General features: G+C 40.3%; 1 protein-coding gene across 1 annotated transcript; it reads left to right on the top strand.

Annotated features, from left to right (window-relative positions):
* On the top strand, window positions 14,059-16,995 carry LOC109226205 (ankyrin repeat domain-containing protein 13C). Its single transcript, XM_019391003.1, has 2 exons — window positions 14,059-15,616; window positions 16,471-16,995. Exons 1-2 carry the CDS (start codon window positions 14,216-14,218, stop codon window positions 16,831-16,833), a joined length of 1,764 nt encoding a protein of 587 aa, XP_019246548.1. The 5' UTR covers window positions 14,059-14,215; the 3' UTR covers window positions 16,834-16,995.

Here is a 21,691-nt window from a genome sequence, read left to right as displayed (position 1 = left end):
TTAGCGGGAGCTTAGTACACCAGCGGGTTGCCCTAGTTGTAGTGGCTATATTTCTTGCATCTAAGTAGCAAAATTACTGATTTAGGTTTATTCATGTTTTTTTTTTTTTCTGAATTTGCTTTTGTGATTCCATTTAACGGTAAAACTTATTAAAGTAACAAGGACACCATGGTCGAATTCTTTAAAAAAGGAAGCGAATGAATTGTAGTCATAAAAGAAATCTTAGTTGTAAAAATGGAAATGCACATAAACCCATGTAGTTTGCACAGAAACCAAAGAAAATTGCTTTAGGCGTTCATCCATAGGAAACGAAAGTTAGGTGGTATAATTGTCTTGTGATTTGGAAATCCAGTTTAGATTTTGGTCTTGGTTGATCCAGACACGTCCCTTTGTCTTTGCTTCCTCCTTTTGCCAATTGCCATATTTTTCCCCTCGACTAGTCTGCTTCTCTCTTTTTATACATACACAATGTTATATAGACACAACAAACCCCACTTGCCCTACCGACCATTCCTCAATTATGTCCCTTTCCTTCGCTTTTTCAATATTCCTTTATTGAGTTCGACTATGCAACATTCTTTTTGATTTATTTGCTAGTTATAGATAGAAGATATTTGGTTGAATACCAAGAAAACATAGGTAATCTGATCCATTGATGCAAATCTCGATGTTAACTAAATAATTAGTGTAGTGGCTGATTTAGTGAGATAAAAGAGTATGTTCTGAATGGTAAATGCAACTCTATGTCCCGAAGGGACGGCCCAGTGGGTTTGGAGGGAGTTTTCCACACGAGAGACGCGGGTTCGATCCCCCCTCAATGCCTTCTGGGTCTGAGCCTGTCGCACGGCACTTGTCTAGTGCGGTTTACATCCCCTGTGTGGTTTGCTGGCTATTACACGGTAGGGGGTTTACCCAGTGCGCACAGAGTGCTCACCCGAAGGGCAGAGGCTGTAGCGGCTGCTGGTTTTCCTGGGGTTAAAAAAAAAAATGCAACTCTATGTATATTTCCGCATATATATATATATATATATATATATATATATATATATAGCAAACTCACAGTTGGATTTGCAACAATCGAGCAATTATGTTGAATATATAAACACTAAACAAGAAATAGGTCTGTCTATAAATGCATTATACCTTTAGTTAAGAGCAATATTTTTTCTCGAATAATTGTCATGTACTGCACTACTTCACCCATTAGATCTTGAATTTTGAGATACTGCATAAGTATACATGCCAAGGAAAGAGAGGAATCGTGAGTTATTGAAACGTAAATCAAGAAAGAGTTCTCTGAATTCATATTAGCTATAGCTCAGAAGAAAACTAAACCACAACTTTCTTTCCTATGTTTTGCACATTTAAAACTTTTAAGTGAAAGATATTACTCCCTCTGGTGCATAATTAATGACTTTTTGGCATTTGGCACACAGAATACTAACTCATAGAGAGATAAAAAGTATTTTGATTAAATTATTCTTAATTAAAATTTCCATACTGTTAACTTGACACCTTGGAATATGCAAATAAGTGTAAATTTATAAAAAAATAAAGTTCATTCCTTTTTAATTATGTATAAGGATATTTATTTTGGACCAAAATAAAGAGGCCAAAAAGTCACTTATTTTGGACCGAAGAGAGCATTGAATTAGGATCTGTATGAATCTAGCTTAAAAGGAAGTGTGGATTTAGTTTGGTCTAATTCATATTTTTAGATTCAAACATTTTAAAGCAACCTGACCTTAAACTCTTAAGTACAAACTGTTTAATCAAAAATTAAGTAATTCGGTCAAAGCTTATTTTAAGAAGTACTCGGGCTGCTGATAATCAAGAAATTCTATATTTACTTAATGACAAGAAAGGAAATTAAAGTATAAAGTAGCAAAAAAAGCCGATAGTAAGCAAAAGAAAGTAACGTATTGCAATAATAATCAGAACGTGTCTGTACAAATGATATCTCTTTCCCTTTTATAGGAATCCACAAGTACAACGTTTTTTCCCTTTTATGACCGAATCATTATGAGCATTAATGGCGTTAATGAGACGTTATAATTAGTAATCGTAACTCTTTGTGAAGATTCTGTAACATCCGAGCTCATTCATACTCATTAATCGATGATTCATGAATCTCTCCTTTTTAGTGTCTTGATTCATTCCGTCGGTACCTCTTCAGGTAATCGTTTAAACTTGAGTGACCTTGTCTTCTCTTCTCGCGGGTGTTTTGCTCGTATCTATTACGACTCGTGCCTCTTTTAATGCATATTTCCAGCTGTCGCTTTCTTACTGATCCCGTGTCTTGTCATATCAATCACTCACATAAATTCAGGTGTAATATTTATTTTACCAATACAGATAGTCCCCCCACTTGTCGAATATTCTGCAATTGAATATTTGGGAAGTGGTATGTATTTATGGCGGGAATTTTTGCTGCCGTTTCCCATGTACCATTACGTCTTCTCCAGAACCAACGCGCCATATGTCACTTCCATTTAATGCATGTGCCACGTGGCCTCCGTTAATTGGGTCTGTGACTCTTCAGCAATTTTTAGGGCTTTTTTGCGGCTGTATCAGTCATGAAGTGACTATTTAATCATGCGTTTCCATCATGACCCCCTTTACATGACAGTTGCTTCTGTATATAAATACCTTCTTTGCCTTTGCTTTTATGAAAAACATTCTACAGTGTTCCTTGTTCTTTATAGTTTTCATTCTTGGGCACGTTTTACTTTCACAAAACTATGGCTTCATCAAATCCTGATCCCCACAAAGTTGTTATAGTGGATGAACTTCCCCCTTCGTCTGCTCCTACTAGAAGTAGAAGAGGTGGCCGGTTACGTAGTTTAGGATCCGTCTCTATCCGTGGTTCTTCTTCTCAACCCAGTGCCACTACCCCGTCATCTTCTAGAACTAGGGTTTCTTCTTCACATAGATCTTCTATTAGAAGTAGGGATTCTAGTGAACCACTTCGTGAACCCGTTGTTGATGAGATTATTCCTGGTGAACTTTCTTTCTTTACTGATAGAGAATCGATTAGAAATCAAGTAACTTCCATGACTTCTCATAATCGAACGTATATTTACCCTTACCTGATTACTAAGGGTTTGATTTCCCTTGTTCAGAGAGACTGTCACCGGAAACATGATTTCCCAATTATAGTTCCTAATGCAAATCAAAGGATCACCTCGTTCAAAGCTGGTTATTCTTTTGTGTATACATATCCCTTCACGTTATGTTTTAGACCACCTATTGACCCACTCATAATTGAGTTTTGTCGTTTCTTTAATGTTTGTTTAGGACAGATTGGTCCTATTGTGTGGATGGTTGTGGCTTGTCTTAGATACTCGCCAAACTTGGCTTCTTTACCCTTCATCTTTTATCATCTGATTCATCTTTACTCCCCAAGTTATTTCGTTCTGGGGTGTTTACCCTTGTGGCCAGGAGTAAGAGAATTTTAGTGAGCCCTGAAGATAACAAGGATCGTGGTTGGTATGCTCGATTCATCGCTGCTCCCACAAGTGGGTTAGTGGGAGAAGAGAACATGCCTTTCCCAGAAAATGGAACTTTGCACGTAAGTTTCTTTTCGTATTTTCTATTCCTCTTTTTTTTGTGAAGAACCTTCAATCTGATAGATGTTTTTATTTTTCTTTTTCAGCAACCATGGAAGCTGTTGAGGAAGCTACAGATTTTCGTGGTTGGGTAGAAAAATTATTAACCATTACTCCTATGTAAGAAAGGTCCTGGAAATACCTTTCTAACAGGTTCGGATGGAAAGTGAAGACCCGTGGTATCCTTCTCTTCCCCTTTCTTCCTTGCTTTCGTACTTACTTTGTCACTTATTAACCCTTTTCTTTGCTACGGTTCCCCATTCGGGGTGTGACTGCTACATCAACTACTGCTTCGAGACTCTCTTTGTCAATGGCTCAAGAGATAATCTTGAGTTCTTCGTTAAAAAGAAAAGTTAATAGAGCACACAGTTCCGAGAGTGAAGAGGAGTGGGAGGAGAGCTCGTTGGTTCGTAGGTCTCGAGCGAGGAGACGCATCATTTCAGATGACGAAGCTACTCATCCTCCCTAGTTCTGCTCCCATGCACGAGCCTGAAGGTGCTACCTTAGTAAGTTCTGATGACGAGATGCTTGCCGCACCCCGTGGCTCCACTGAACAACTCTTTTCTCGTGGGTTTGATGAAGACTTCGGCTTTGTTTCTGAGGAAACGCCTCTTGCTTCTTTTCCCGCGTTTGTTTCAGTTGACCCTCAGTTTCCCGCACCTGTTGTTACTGCTACTGCTCCGCCCGTGGCTATTTTGACTCCTTCAACTATCCCTACTGTTACAACTTCTCATGTTGAAGTTGGTTCCTCTAGTAGGGTAATGAAAAAAGTTGCCATCGAGGTTCTTGAAGATGGTAATCTTCTGAAGAAATCCGGCCAAGCTGATGTATGGATGAAACAATTGATTGTCCCAATTGAAAAGTCAAAGTTTGAGAGCCACAGTTCTTTAACGTGGATGAATGATATTACATTCATCTTTAAAGGTATAAGCCTTAGCTTTTTATTTCACGCATGGTTTCCTTTTGATCATATTTTCCTTTTCATTGTGTAGATCAACCTCATTGGTACGAAGATGGTGAAGAGGATCGTCCACACATAGCAGTTAATGAATGATTATCATATCGAGGCAGACAACTGGAAGGAGCAGTTCGATAGTCTTCAACTTGAGAAAGAAATCTTGGAAGAGGAAAAGTGTACCTTGGAGCAGCAAGTGAAAGTAATGACAGCTGAATTGGCAGTTGAGAAAGCTTCATCTAATCAGGCTGGCAAAGACAAGAACCTTCTCGAATCTTCATTTGCTGAGCATCTTTTCAAGCCCAAGAAGATCTCCGAGTATCTTCTAACAGAGTTCAGTTTTTAGAGAGTTCTCTTGCCCCCTTACACGCTTCTTATGATGCTGCCTTGAATGAGAAGGAAGAGCTTAGAAGCTAGATTGAGCAATGGGAAAGAGATTATGAAGCCCTCGAAGATAAGGTCGTTGTGGAAGTTAGTTGGTCTTTCTTAAACACACGCCTTGATACTTTAACGGAGGCAAGCTGGGAAGGCTTTGACTTAGCTGCTGAGAATGCAAAGATCAATGAAACTATTGAGAAAACCCAACAGAGTCAGAGCTTTTCTTCACCTGTGGTTGACATTCCTAAAGGTGATGAAGTTCCTCCTGGTGAAGATGCCGTTCAATCTCCTTCCGCTCAAGTTGTTCCTCTTGCCATTGATGATACCATTCTTCATCCTACTGGTTCAGATTCTGCCCCACAATGAAAGTTTGAAAAGTGTTGTTTCGTTTTTTTTATTGGTGGAGTGTTTGGAAGTTTACCCGTGGTCCTGTTTGGGGTTTTAATATCAAGTAATTAGGTTGGAACTAAGTTTGGTACTTAGTTTTAACCAAGTTTATAATATTGTTGAGTTCTTACCTAACTCTTATAATACCTTTGCTTTGAGTATCTATTCTACTCTCTTATCTTTTTACCCTTGTCTTATTTCGAGTTTTGAAGACAAATATTTGCCTTACATAAGTTTTTGGCTTTTTCTGTCAATTTTAATGTTTGAGTTTTTGTTTTACCCTTTGTTATTTATCTTTGCATTAACACATGCTTTGATGCTTCGTGACTGTTTGGATAACCACGAATTATAAAAGAGGGCCCTTTTATATACGACGCTTAATGTAGAAGACGTCTCAACTTCATATTGGTGTAAACATACGAAAGAAGAAGTAGGCACATACATATCTCTTAGAATAACTTGAAAAAGTTTTGTATTCTTGAACTTTCAAACTGTATAGTTTACATATATTCGAATAACATCTACCACTCTTTCATAACTGTTTTCTTTATAACAAATTTTTACAAGATTCAAGGGTATATTTTGCAACCCTCAACTAAATATTGCCTTTAACCTAGATACTCATAAGATTTTGTAATTTACATCTTCGAGTGCATACTTCATCATAGGTTTTTGAATCAGGCTTGAATTTTCTGCTCTTGATTTGCTCGCTCTTAACTTTCAGTATGTTGGGTAGATTGCTTCAGGCTTGACTTGAATTCTGACTTTTCTAGTCTTTTTGGCCTTTCATATATATATATATATATATATATATATATATATATATATATATATATATATATATATATATATATATATATATATATATATATATAGTCCCCCAAGTGTTAGAGCTTTGAAGTATGAAATCTGTAGCACTTGATTATTTCATTCATCTGCTCTATTTCCTGAAAAGGAAAAAACATACGGGACTCGGAGGTATACTTTTAGATGATGACTGCTTAACCCTTTTTATATCCATCAAAAAGGTTGTAACCCAGACCGGGGATAATTTTGCATCCCGTGTGTCTTTTAGGTCTAAAATCATCATTTGGTGCGGGCTAGCTTTATGCCTATCATCTAAAATGGTTAGTACAATTTAAATTAAATAAATTTAAACCTTGCATTAACGATACCTGACCGGGGGTATTCCCTTTCAGAAGTAATACTTCTTCAAATGAACAACATTCCAATTTGACGGGAGTGCTTTGCCGTCCATTATTTCTAACTCATATGCACCCTTTCCTGCAATACCTCGAATCTTGTAAGGTCCTTCCCAATTTGGGCTCCGCTTTCCCGCATTGGCTGCTTTAGTTGATTGGAAAAAAATTTGAGTACGAAGTCCCCAATCTTGAAGTACTTAAGACGAGCTTTCCGATTGTAATATCGTTCTATAATTTGCTTCTGCGCTGCCATCCTTATCAAGGTTGTTTCCCTCTTTTCTTCAAGCAAATCGAGATTTATTCGCATCTCTTCCATGTGATTGACTCTTCGGTTTCTTGAGTGTATCTCGTACTTGGTTCACCTATTTCAAATTAAGGCTTCAGCACCATAGACAAGTGAAAACGGAGTCTCTCCCGTGCCTGTTTTCGCTGTCGTGCGGTAAGCCCATAAGACTCCATGTAACACTTCTGGCCATCTTCCTTTTGACTCCTATAACCTTTTCTTTAGGTTATTAATAATAACCTTGTTTGTTGATTCAGCTTGCCCATTGGCCACAGGATGATAAGGCTTTATCCTTTTAATTTGCCGACTCTAAAAGAATTCTGTGATTTTCGCACCTATGAACTGCATGCTATTATCATACACGATTTCTTTTAAAACCCCAAACCGACATATGATGTTTCTCCAAATTAAGCCCTGACTTCTTTTTCTCGTACTTGTTTGAAGGCACCTGCTTCTATCCACTTGGTAAAATAATCAGGTAGTACTAGTAAAAATCGTATATTTCCTTTGGATTGTGGTAATGGACCCACGATATACATCCCCCACTTTATAAATGGCCATTGTGCATTAACCGGATGTAATAGCTCCGCCGGGCGATGCATATTTTACCATATCTTTGGCATTTGTCACATTTAGCCACAAAGCTTTCTGCTTCTTCTTCCATTTTAGGCCAATAAACCCTGCTCTAATTAGGGTTTTTAACAATGATCTTCCTCCTGCGTGATTTCCACAGTGTCCTTCATGTACTTCTCTCATCACGTATTCTGTTTGAGAGGGCAGCTTTTCGTCGAAGTGCCTGAGCCTTTTTATTGTCTTCAGGTAGAATTCCGTACTGCAAAAAATTAACGATCTCGTTTCTCCAATCCAGGTTAAATTATTGAAATTTACCTCGTTTTTATCTTGATCGAGTGCTGAATGAAACAAATGTATTACTGAAGCATTTTTTTCATTTTTCACTTCTGTAGCGGATGCAAGATTAGCCAACACGTCTGCTTTGACATTTTCTTCCCTAGGTATTTGCACGATTTTCCAAGATTGGAATTGCCTGATCAAATCACGTGCCTTTCCAAATACTGCTGCATCCTCGCCTCTCTAGCTATATAAGTTCCCTGGACTTGATTTACTACAAGCTGCGAGTCACTTTTAATTATAACCTGCTCTATTTCGAGCTCTCGTGCCAATTCCAGACCTGCAATCACAGCTTCATATTCTGCTTCATTGTTAGTAATGGGATGGCAGTTTACGACTTGTCTAATAGTATCTCCCGAAGGTGGGATTAGAACGATGCCTAAACATGCTCCTTTAACATTCGAGAAGCCACCAGTAAATAGGGTCCAAGTACCTGGAATAGACCCATTAAATACCTGCAGTTCCTTTTCTACTTCTGTTACCATCCCTGGGCTGAAGTCTGCCATGAAATCTGCTAACACTTGCAATTTTATCGGAGTTCTAGGTTGATATGTGATATCATATTCACTTAGTCTATGGCCCACTTGGCTAATCTACCTAATTATTCTTTCTTATGCAATATATTTCGTAAGGGGTAAGCACTTATCATAGGGATAGGGTGACATTGAAAATAAGGCCTCAACTTCCTAGATGCCATTATTAATGCTAAAGCAAGTTTTTCTAAATGAGGATATCAAGCTTTAGCATCCAATAAAGATTTGCTAATATAATAAATTGGAGACTGTTTACCTTTGTCTTCCCGAACTAATACTGCACTTACCGCCACTTCTGCAACAGCGAGATAGATGAGTAGCCTTTCTCCATCTTTTGATTTAGACAGCGGTGGGTTTGACAAGTATGCTTTTAGATTTCTGAGTGCATGTTGGCATTCCTCAGTCCACTCAAATTGGCTTTGCTTTTTCAGTACTGAAAATAACTTAAAACTTTTCTCCGAAGATTTATAAATAAACCTCCCTAATGGCGCTATTCTACCTGTCAACCTCTGCACCTCTTTTTTGCTCGTGGGAATATCTAATATCTCTTCGTTGGCTTTAATCTATGCTGGATTTACTTCGATACCTTGGTTAGAAACAAGATAACCTAAGAACTTACCTGAAGATACGCAAAATGCGCATTTTTCGGGGTTCAACTTCATATTGAATTTGCGGAGAATTTGAAATGTATCCAATAAATGTTAGATGTGATCCTCTGCCTGTGTTGACTAATATGTCGTCAATGTAGACTTCCATGGTTTTTCCCAGATGCTCTTGAAACATCTTCATGACTAGCCTCTGGTATGTGGCTCCAGCATTCTTTTGACCGAAAGGCATAACTTTATAACAGTAAGTCCCCCTGTATGTAATAAAGGAAGTTTTTTCCTCATCTAAAGGGTCCATTTTTATTTGATTATATCCTGAGTAGGCATCTAAAAAACTCAACAATTCATGTCCTGCAGTAGCATCAATTAGTTGATCTATGTGTGGTAAAGGAAAAGAATCTTTAGGGCAAGCTTTATTTAAGTCAGTATAGTCCACACAAACTCGCCACTTACCATTCTTTTTGGGTACCACTACAGTATTAGCAAGCCAATTAGGATATTTTACCTCTCGGATAGACCCGATTTTTAAAAGTTTTTGTACCTCATCCTGAATCACTTGTTTTTTGAAGGATCCTTGCTTCCTTTTCTTCTGTTTGACAGACGGGTGTGTTGGGTCTTCATTCAGCTTATAGGTCATCACCTTCGGGGGTATACCTGTCATATCTGAATGCGACCAAGCAAAGCAATCTGCATTAGCTTTTAAAAATTCAATTAACTTACCTTTCATCTCTGGGCTCAGGTTTGTTCCAATGTAAACTTTTCTGTCCGGCCAATGAATAAACAACACCACAGCTCCGAGTTCCTCAATTGTTGTTTTAATGTTTTCGTTCTCTTCTGGCTCTTGAATAGTGTCAGGCTTGAGTCTACATCCATTTGTCCATCTCCAGTTGAGGTTTGAGTTGTTAAACCCTCAACTGAATTCTATAATTGCTATTTTTCATTTATAACGTCATTTTGTACGCTTGAATTCGCCACTGAATTGATACTCCTAGAAGCCTTTTGATCACCACGAATCTGTCTAATTCCCTACTATGAAGGGAACTTAATAACCTGATGCAAAGTAGACGGTACAACATCCATTTCGTGAATCCAGGGTCTGCCGAGAATCATATTGTATGCCATGTCCTTATCTATTAATTGAAATTTTGTATCTTTGACTACTCCTTCTGCGAGTGTGGTGAGTATTATCTCCCTTTTTGTAACAATGCTGGTATTGTCAAATCGAGATAAGGTACGTGCTTTGGGTACCAATTTGTCATCAGCTTGCATTTTGTCTACCACTCTTAAAAGAATGATATTTACAAAGCTACCTGGATCATCAAAACTCGTTTCACATTAGTATCATGTACAAGTAAAGATATTACCAGTGCATCATTGTGTGGGATCAGCACGTCATCCGCATCTGCATCGTCAAATGTTATACTATCTTCTTACAAAACTTGGCGAACTCGCTTTCCATGGGTGACTGTGATTTTTGACACCTTTTTTGCTATTGTATATCTCACACCATTAACCTCTTCCCCTCCGCTTATGACATTAACCGTTCTTTTTGGTGACGGAGGTTTTGGCGGCTGCTGTCTATTCTTCATATATGCTTGCTTACCCTTCTCACTAAATAAATCGGTAAAGTAACCTTGTTTTAGTAAGTGCTCTACTTCACCTTGTAGCAATCTGCAATCTGCTGTTTTATGACCATGATCATTATGAAACTCGCACCAGAAATCTAGGTTTCTTCTGTTGGGGTTCGATCTCATTTCTTTTGGCCACCGCACCTTATCTCCCATGCTTCTTAAAACAGCTACCAACTCGGATGTACTAACATTGAAACTGTAAGCACCAATCTTCGCTTTTGTATTTTTGTCGCTACCTCGTGTGTTCCGCTCCTTTTTGAATTTGGACAACGATCCTGGGTCTCCGTCCCTTGATCTGGAACCGTACCTCGGGTTTTCTTGTTTAGAATGTGAATCCCTTCCTGCTGGTCCCATGTAAGGCTTGTACATGTTCTTACCGGACCTTTTTTCAATTTCTGGTCGCCTTGAACTTACTCTTTCAATCTCCCCGTGACTGGGTGATGGTATCTTCTTCTATCCGCAGCTTCGTACTATACTTGTTGTAAACATCATTCCAAGTTGTTGCAGGGTATTCTCGTAAGCTTTCTTTGAGTCTCCTCGTGGCTTCTGAGCTTTTTTCATTTAGGTTACTTGCAAATGCCATAGCAGCCCAATTGTCAGGTACGCGTGGTAACATCATTCTTTCACGCTGGAATCTATCTATAAATTCCCTGAGCAGCTCCGTATCTTCTTGTTTTATCTTGAAGATGTCTTCCATCCGCTTTTCAACTTTTTGAGCTCCCGAGTGTGCTTTTATAAATGAATCTGCAAGCTCAGCAAAAGAATCAATAGAATTTTCGGGTAAAAAATAATACCATGTTAGTGCTCCCTTTGTGAGTGTTTCACCAAATTTTTGACCAGCACTGACTCAATCTCTTACTTAGTCAAGTCGTTGCCTTTCACGCAGTTGTAAATGCAGTTACATGATCTCGTGGATTGATTGTCCCATCATACTTCAGATATCGGGCATCTTAAACTTTTTTGGAATTGGCAAAGGAGAGGCACTTGGCTTCCAGGGTTATTGAGAATATTTATCAATATCTGCCCCTTTGATTACAAGTGGAACACCAGGTATCTGCTCTATGCGATCATTCTGCTCCTTGAGCTGTTTCTCCAAAGTTAGTACTAAACATTGTAAACTAGAATTAACCGGAATACCTGACCTTCCATTGCGAGATTCGCTGGGAGTTCCTCCACTGCCCGAATTGGTGAGTCCAGAGCGTAGATTTTCTATGGTTGCGGTGTTATTCGGATGTGGAGTTAATGGTATAGTCGGCAACCCACTAACAAAAGCTTGAAGAGCATTGTTGACCTGTTCTGCAATTAGTTGCTTCAATGCTTCATCAATAGCTTGATCATCCCCTTGTTGGTCATTCGCATGTGATGCTGATCTGTCAGGTGACCCTTCTCGGGACTTCTGAGGAGAGTTTCAGGGTGAAGGGACTGGAGTTCCATCCCCTTGTTGATTCTGCTGGTTCAACTGGTTTTGCTGATTTTGTTGGTTGTTGTCGTTAGCAGTCGACATGATATATATTTTTTTGACAGAGAAAAGAATTTGGAAAGCGAAAGATTATCAGATTCCCGATAAAGGAATCAATTTGTTTAATCAAAAATTGAGTAATTCGGTCAAAGCTTATTTTAAGAAGTACTCGGGCTACTGATAATCAAGAAATTCTATATTTACTTAATGACAAGAAAGGAAATTAAAGTATAAAGTAGCAAAATAGCCGATAGTAAGTAAAAGAAAGTAATTGTATTGCAATAGTAATCAGAACGTGTCTATACAAATGATATCTCTTTCCCTTTGAATCTACAAGTATTACGTTTTTCCCCTTTTATGACCAAATCCTTATGAGCATTAATGAGACGTTATAATTGGTAATTGTAACTGTTTGTGAAGATTCTGTAACGTCCGAGCTCATTCATACTCATTAATCGATGATACATGAATCTTTCCTTTTTAATGTCTTGATTCATTCCATCGGTACCTGTTCAGGTAATCGTTTAAACTTGAGGGACCTTGTCTTCTCTTCTCGCGGGTGTTTTGCTCGTATCTATTACGACTCGTGCCTCTTTTAATGCATCTTTACAATTGTCGCTTTCTTACTGATCCACGTGTCTTGTCATATCAACCACTAACATAAATCCATGTGTAATATTTATTTTTACCAATACACAAACATCAAAACTCAGAATTACAGAAGATCAATTCGGCTCATAAATTGAAGATTATTTTAGAATTACAACAAACACTAAAACCCAAACATTACCAAAATAAGGGGAATTCAAATAGGGAAAGTCAAGTAAAGGACAAAAGAGAACCCGTAGAGAAACTGAAAAAGCTTCACAAAACCAGAATAATATATTCACATCCTATCTCCGCAGATAAAGCATCCACGAAAGTCGCGCCCATTAGCCAAACAGTACTGGACGTACTCTATTTTTTAAAAGACGAAATTACCCTTAATGTTGCACTATCTAGATGCATATATTTTCTCTTAAATTTTTCCATTACATTGCGATACCAAGGAAGCGAATTTTTCATCGCAATTTTTTTTTGGATATATGTTAGTTTTGACTCTTGCAGAAATGCATGATAAAATTGTATAAAATACAGTGGCGTACGCAAATTTTTTGTAATCGGTATCACATTTTTATGATAGGTAAAAAAAATGAATAAATTACTATAATAATATCATAATACAAAAAACACAATTCAAAATATTACTACAGCCCTCTACGATGAGTTTTTATTTTTTAAATGTTTCCATAATAGGCTTATAAATATGTCTTTTCCAGAATGGTTTGATAGTATCTGCTGTCAATTCAACCAAGAAAAGGATGCCAGCTCAAATGAATTTTTGTTGCTTCTTAATTTTGTTATAGGTCGGTGGTTCAAGCCTCACTAATGCATCATTATAGTTTAGTAAGTAAAGTTTCAGAAATTATAAAAAATTTACACCTGCCATTCGGATTTGAACTCCCGACCTTGAATAGAGAACTGTTGCGGTGTCACTTATACATGTTTATAAAAGTAATTTCTTTTTGCTTAAATCTGTATACACGCATATAGTAAAACTTTCTGCTAAGCGATGTCACGTGACATCGCTTCGGACAAGGTAGTTTCGCTTCTGGTACATAAACCCTTATGGTCCGACTTTTTTCGGACCCCACGCATAGCAGGAATTTAGTGTACCGAATTGTCCTTTTTTACGTTAAGTTTTAAATTTTTGAATTTTTTTTATGTAGCAGAAAATAAAGTCAAAAAATTACTGTAAAAGAGAGTCGAACCAATACTTAAATGTTTAAATTTAACTAAATACATTTTTCTTTAGTTTCCTTCGTTTTCATCTATTTGGAAACGCTCCACCTCTTTCTAAAAATAGAAAACAGGGAGGAAAACTTGGATCTACTAACAGTTTGCCTAGAAAATCCAGACAGATTTAGTAACTGAAAAGCATCCATATTTTTATTTAAATACATGGTTTCTTTTCGAATTTTAAAAAATTTATAGATCATACTATCAGAGTCCTCTTTAGTCTTTACACTCCCTTTCTCTGTAGAAACTACTATTAATGTAATGGAGGAGAAAACTGAAAAGACCAGTTTGCCCTTGTCTTTCACATTCTTCAATAACATTCCATTCCAGAATCACACTCCATTCTTTGCTCTACTTATCCAGTTACCCAAGGCCTACAGTCAGGCCCATAGAGAATCTACTTTCCAATTCTCAATTTCACGTCAAATGTCGAAACCGGCGACAACATCGCCGACGCCGGCATCTTCAACGACAATAAAGCCGGAAGATTACTCTCATAGCCCTGTACATTACGCTGTCGTTTTAGGCGATCACTCTACTCTAAGCAGACTTGTCGCTTCTGTTCCTCGACTCGCCGATCCAACTCAGATAAACACCGAGTCCCACTCGCTTTCCCAGGAACGAATTGCTGATCAAATCTCCGCCGTCCTTGACCGCCGTGACAATCCTAACCGTGAAACTCCATTACACCTCGCCGTCCGTTTGAATGACGTGTACGCTGCTCGGACTCTTGCTGCCGCCGGCGCCGACATTTCGCTTCAGAATGCTGCTGGTTGGAATCCTCTACAGGAAGCCATTATGCGGAGATGCTCCGATGTCGTTTCGGTTCTCGTCCAGCATCATCATTTAGGTGCTTGGTCCAAGTGGCGCCGACGTCTTCCTCGTCTTGTGGCTGTTCTTCGCAGAATGCGTGACTTTTACATGGAGATTTCGTTCCATTTCGAGAGTTCTATTGTTCCGTTTGTCGGAAAAATCGCGCCCTCTGATACGTATAAGATCTGGAAACGCGACGGCAATCTCCGAGCAGATACTTCCTTAGCAGGGTACGACGGCTTGAAAATTCAGCGAGCTAATCAGAGTTTTCTCTTTCTGGGTGACGGTGATCGGAATTTCGATATTCCGGCTGGTGCTTTGCTAGTTTTGAACCACGACGAGCGTAAAATTTATGATGCTTTTGAGAATGCTGGTGCTCCGTTGAGCGATTCCGACGTTGCGAGTTTCTGTAATCAAACAAGTGTGTATCGTCCTGGAATGGACGTGACAAAATCGGCACTAGTCGGTCGTACGAATTGGAGAGGGCAAGACAAAATGGAGAACGTCTGTGAATGGAAAGGTAGGGTTTACGATGTGCACAATGTTGTTTTCAGCTTCCGATCACGGAAAATCACCGGAGCTGAAAGCGAACAAATTTTGCCATTAGACTTGGAACTCGAAGAGGATTCTGAAGAAGGTTTCCTCGTAGCAGAGAATCCACGATTTAGCGTCTCCACTCGCCCATCCGCTGCCGGGGAAGGTAACAGACAAAGACGTCACAGCAGTTTCATTCGAGAGGAGAGAGAGTTCGTTACCGTATCCAGAAAGAGTGTCGACATTATTCCGGAACCACGGCGGAGAACGGCGGCGATACCGGTTGCACCACCACCGAATACAAAGGAGAAAGAGTATGTGAAGTGTCTGAAACCGTCGGTTTGGTTAACGGAGCAGTTCCCCTTGAAGACGGAGGAGTTACTGCCGTTACTTGACATATTAGCGAACAAAGTCAAAGCCGTCAGACGAATGAGAGAGCTGTTAACGACCAAGTTCCCTCCGGGGACATTTCCAGTAAAGGTAAGGGGTATACTTGGTATTTCCTCCTAAATTCTCAGGTCCCACGAGATTCTCATTTCTTCTGATGAAGCTTTGATTATGCGCATCAGTTTTTGCTCTTTAATTCTTCTTTTCATGCACAAGCTAATCACCTTAGCTGGTCTGTTTTAGCTTCAGCTTCTGTCACACTTTTCCTAGTGTTTAACGCAAAGAACCTTCCTGGGACCCATTTTAGTGACAAAGGAGTATTTTAACGGGTTATTGTGGGTCCAGATTTAATCCTAGGATTTGGCAACAAAAATTTGTTTTTGGACCTACTTTATTTTGTAACTTTTTGAATTAAGTTATTTGGTTTGATGTAAAATTATATCTTAGTTCTTCGACTTGGTTTGTTTTGAAAACTTATCACCTGCTTACCATATACTATTAATAACTTAAGTATACTATGCAAATTAATAAGTTTAGTACATGCATGGGATATTTTCTTTTTAATAATTTAGTGTTTCACATTACTGTTGTACTAACTGCTGGTGCTTTTCGATCTCACCTATACTTGCATCAGCCATCAATGGTTGAGCCGTTACACATGGATAAAGTATGATCTAGGACAGGGCATTTCTTTTACTATAAATGCAAATTTATTATACCTGTACTTTTTTTTGTATTTTTCATAATTATACATACAGAGTGTGAGTGTATCCACCATTCTACACTTGCGTCTGCCACCAGTTGTTGGGAAAAGCAGTTTCATAAGGGACCCTGCTTAATTCTTTGTGAATTGTGGACCAACCTGTTCCTTACGCTTTGATTTGAATGTGTATCTGTCTGTGTTTTAACTTTTTGATCTAACGGCAATTATTTTGTTGTGGGTACAGTTGGCTATACCGGTGGTCCCTACAGTGAGGGTGGTAATAACATTCACGAAATTTGTCGAACTACAACCAATTGAACAGTTCTACACTCCATTTTCAAGTCCGAGCCACCTTCTTAATGGTGGTGAGGATGAAAGTTCAGGCAGTAATTACCGTTCATTTCCATCATCGTCGTCTTCATCATCATCATCGTGGCTGTCGAGGAGCAATAGCCGATCGTGCTCTTCGAGCAAGCAGCCGCTACAGAGTTGTAATGGAGCACAACAGGCAGATCCATTTGCAATACCTGGTGGATATAGTTGGAGTAGTTTTGATGAGAAGAATAGGAAAATGAAGAAATCTAAGTCTACTAGGAGAAGCAAGTGAATGTCTTTACTAATTCTTTTACCATATGAATATGACCAGCTGCTCTGTTTCTATTACTTCTGGTCTCTAATATAGTTTGTGATACGAGGGAGGCTCTAATCTTGAATTTCCTTAACACGTAATCTTAGTTTCTTAATTCTCATTCTTTTTCCTTGGATCGTCTATTTGCTATTCAGTTTTTTGAGTTTTCTCAGTCCAAGCTTAACTAATAGTAGTAGAAGAATAAAAAGGATCTTATATAGATTCATCCCATCTTTACAATAACAGTTTATTGAATGGAAATATGTGAAAACTCTACTAGTTTGACCTTTTGTATAACGAAGATGTTTTGAAGGAAAAAGCTGTAAAGAAAGATCATTCAAAAAGCTGTATTTCTGATCAAATAAGAGTGGCGTAGGAGTAGAAGGCGTGCAATATTATTGTGGGGTTTGGAGTTTTGCAATGTGACACAATGCCATGTTAGAAGGGGTATTGTGGGGTTGTGGATATTATAGTTGTTGCTCAAAGCAAAGACATTATTTGTTTTTCCGACAAAGCCACGATATTTTGACTTGTGTATAATTTTCAATAATTAGCTACTACCACATGAAGGGGGAAAATTATAACTAAGAAGTCAAAATTAAGTGAAAACTGGATATGCTAGAGCCTAGAGGTTAAATTTTTTCTCCCATATCTCTGGCTTTGTGCATTTAATCATTTTGACATCATTGTCAGGCCCCTTTTTCCTCTGCCTCTTAAACCAAGAGGGTTGTCTCTTAGTTTTTTCTTGCTGTCGCTCTAAATTTATACTCCCTTCGGTCCAAAATAAGTGATTTTTTGGTTGTTTTCACACATATTAAGAAACTCACCTTTTAAAATTAATTAGCATTGCAATTGACTATATTAACCTTTACTATCTCTTCACATAAACACTCCTAACACATACTCCAACATTATTTACTCCAAGGGCAATGTAGGAAAAAAGTAATTAATTCATTCTTGAAGTCTGAAAAAATCACTTATTTTGGACCACAAATAAAAGGCCAAAAAATCACTTATTGTGAACCGGAGGGAGTAACGTTCTCACGATTCTATCATATCATGTTATTTTTTATTATCTTTTTTCGTTTTTACTTGGAAAAGTTTCACAAAGAGTTCGTTCTAATAACTACTGTTACGCGGCGCCTTCCTGAGATTCCTTGGAAGGGCGACGTAAGGCTAGGCAACTGATGTCAGTGCAGTTGCTGTCCGCCAACTGAGGTCCCCTCCGTACGCTAGACGAGATTGTCAGTGCCGTACGGGAAAACCAATGTCAAGAGCAATTGAGAGAACAGAAATGAGAATTCAGAATGAAAGAAAGCTTGATTGCATTAATGAAAGCTATTACAGAAAAGCAATGCGGTGTCGAGGGGGAGAGACACCAGTACAGAGAATTGCTTGCTTGCTAGAAAGTTTTGATTGCTTGATCCCCCCTAATAGTACTTAAAAAAAATAATCCAAAGTTACAAGACTAGACTTGACTAAGCTAGAGAAACATAATGGAAGTACATGAAATAAAACTACTCTATATTTACAATGAAAATGACTTAGTTTTCTATAAGGCAGCAGCAGGTCCTTTGTCAGCAGCAGTGTCTTTGGCATCACGGTCTGCGCGCGCGGCGTTGTCTGCGCGCGCGGCGTTGTCTGCGCGCGCGGCGCTGTTGGCTTCTGCCTGCGGCTTGGCGCTCGCGAGGGATATCGGTGGGGCGACAGAGGCACCTGCGCGCTTGTCACTTGGCGCGGCCAAGACCACGGGGCCGTCCGTGGCGCTAGGCATTGGGAGGTTTGCTAGGACGCCACGGGGCGCGCCTAAGGGGTCATGGGGCATGGCTGGAAAGCCGCCCATGACATTCTCCCCCACCTGAGTTGGCGACGTCCTCGGCGCCTTACTTGCAAAATAATCTTCAATGAGGCTCTTGTAGGCTTTGAGGTTTGTTCCCCTCTCCCAAGTATTCTCTTCTGCATCACAGCCCTGCCATTTCACCAAAAACTATTGGTGATCTTTCCTTGAGGCATGAATCACTCTGTCATCAAGGATAGCTTCAACACGCCTTTTCCCGGTTGAATTGGGACCTCGAATACTGGGTATTGTGAGCTGGCTCCTTGAAGGATCCTCCGTGTCTTCCCGAAAAGGTTTCAGGAGACTGACATGGAAGACAGGATAAATTTTCCACCAAGCTGGGGTATCTACCCGGTATGCAACCTTCCCAATACGCTTTTCAATGGACAAGGGTCCAATGTATTTTTGCAATAGGCGAGGGTCATGGACCCCTGCAAATAAGTACCGCTTTGGAATTTTGACCATCACTTTGTCTCCTACTTGATATTCAACAAAGCGACGATTCTGATCAGCATGCCTCTTCATCCGCTTTTGGGCTTTGACAAGATAGCTCCGCACTATCTCCAAATTCCGCCTCCACTCTTTTGAGAAGCTGGCAGCTCGAGGAGATTTAGCCATGTTTGGTGCATTCACAGTGTGTGGGAGTAGCGGTTGCTGTCCGGTAACAATTTCAAAAGCGCTTTTGTTGGTACTAGAGCTCTTTTGTGAATTGAAACACAGTTGAGCAGCATCCAGAAGCTTCACCCAATTCTTCTGCGATCCGGTTACAAAGTGGCGGAGATATTCCTCCAACATACCATTGAACCGCTCCGTCTGGCCATCAGATTGCGGATGAAAACTTGAGCTGTGACTCAATTTTGACCTAAGGCACTTGAAGAGTTGGGTCCAAAAGTTGCTAGTGAAGCGTGAGTCGCGGTCACTAACAATGTCTTTGGGCAGGCCCCAATATTTGACGACATGAGAGAAGAAGAGTCGAGCTGTATCTTCTGCTGATATATATTGTGGGGCTGCAATAAAGGTGGCATACTTGGAAAACCGGTCCACCACAACCAAGATGGTTGTCAGATCTCCGACCTTGGGCAATCCAGTGATGAAATCCAGGGAAACGCTTTCCCAAGGTCTCTTTGGGACAGCGAGTGGTTCCAAGAGTCCCGCTTGTGTCAAGCGGTCCGACTTGTCCTTCTGGCATACTAGATAAGTCTTCACATACTGAGCGACATCATCGGCCATTTGAGGCTAATAATAGGCACGACGAAGTAACGCCATGGTGCGTTCTTCACCGGGATGGCCGGCCCACAGAGTATCATGACATTCCGCTAGAAGAGTCCTCCGCAAATCTCCTCCTTTAGGAACATAAAGTCGGTTTCCTTTTACTTTCAGAAAACCATCTTCCATGTAGAACTGGCGAGTCTTGCCCTGTCCTACCAAATCAACCAAATACTGAGCAGCAGGATCCTTGATGAGTAGATCTCGTATTTGGTTCTTGATGGATGTGGCTACTTCGCTCCCCCTTAGGGTGGCGAGTAGGCACACCGATGCTAGATCAGCTCTCCGACTGAGCGCATCAGCAACATGATTGGTCTTTCCACTGCGATACTCCAAGTTGAAGTGGAATTCAGCTAGGAATTCCTGCCACCTGGCCTGTCGACCGTTCAGCTTCGGCTGGGTCATGAAATGGCTAACAGCTGTGTTGTCTGTCTTGACCACGAACGGGGTTCCCAGCAGATAGTGCCTCCAGAGGCGCAAGCAGTGGACGACAGCCAATAATTCTTTCTCATGGGCGGCATAGCACCGCTCTGCATCCTTCAGCTTCCTCAACAGCATCGAAATACTGTTCGACGTCAAAGATGAAGTTTTCCACTTCCTTGGCATTCCTAGCTCCACTGTATGGCTTTGGCTCAGGAATTTCAGCTTCTTTGTCGCGGAAGCGGAGTTCACAGCACCTCCGATTTGGTTTCCACCTCCTCGGAGTAGGCCCTGTAAAGCAGCGTTGACAACATTGAGTTGGTCTGTCAATTTGTCAATGGTTTGTTGCATGGCAGTCACCTTTTCTGCCTCTTGTGCCCTGTGGGCTAAATCCTCGGTGCGCTCCTGTTGGAGCCCCTCGAATTTCTCAAAGATTTCGGCTGCCTCTGTGGCTGCCGTCTGCCGGTCTCCCTCGGAGTCGCGACTGATGTTTTCAACGTCAACTTCGACCTGAAGCACCCTGCGGTCCAGGTCGTCCAACCTTTGCAGTAGGCTGGTTCTTAGTTCAGGCACCGTATCCATAATAGGCCGCAATACCTCAACCGTCCCTTCGAGGGCCGCAATGCGTTCCCCATGATTCACCATGGTCAGAAATGGTGGTATGTCAATACGTTCCCTCGTCCGATGTCGAGCCTAGGCTCTAATACCAACTGTTACGCGGCGCCTTCCTGAGATTCCTTGGAAGGGCGACGTAAGGCTAGGCAACTGATGTCAGTGCAGTTTCTGTCCGCCAACTGAGGTCCCCTCCGTACGCTAGACGAGATTGTCAGTGCCGTACGGGAAAACCAATGTCAAGAGCAATTGAGAGAACAGAAATGAGAATTCAGAATGAAAGAAAGCTTGATTGCATTAATGAAAGCTATTAGAGAAAAGCAACACGGTGTCGAGGGGGAGAGACACCAGTACAGAGAATTGCTTGCTTGCTAGAAAGTTTTGATTGCTTGATCCCCCCTAATAGTACTTAAAAAAAATAATCCAAAGTTACAAGACTAGACTTGACTAAGCTAGAGAAACATAATGGAAGTACATGAAATAAAACTACTCTATATTTACAATGAAAATGACTTAGTTTTTTATAAGGCAGCAGCAGGTCCGTTGTCAGCAGCAGTGTCTTTGGCATCACGGTCTGCGCGCGCGGCGTTGTCTGCGCGCACGGCGCTGTTGGCTTCTGCCTGCGGCTTGGCGCTCGCGAGGGATATCGGTGGGGCGACAGAGGCACCGTGCGCGCTTGTCACTTGGCGCGGCCAAGGACCA

Source organism: Nicotiana attenuata, chromosome 1, assembly GCF_001879085.1.
Source record: "Nicotiana attenuata strain UT chromosome 1, NIATTr2, whole genome shotgun sequence".
NCBI lineage: Eukaryota > Viridiplantae > Streptophyta > Magnoliopsida > Solanales > Solanaceae > Nicotiana > Nicotiana attenuata.
This window is presented reverse-complemented; position numbering and strand designations above follow the sequence as displayed.

What these genes read in the sequence shown, in the direction of transcription:
- LOC109226205 (XM_019391003.1), top strand. Translation starts at nt 14,216, where the DNA reads ATGTCGAAACCGGCGACAACATCGCCGACGCCGGCATCTTCAACGACA. An exon ending in CGGGGACATTTCCAGTAAAG is followed by an intron (nt 15,617 to 16,470) that starts GTAAGGGGTATA and finishes TTGTGGGTACAG; the next exon opens with TTGGCTATACCGGTGGTCCC.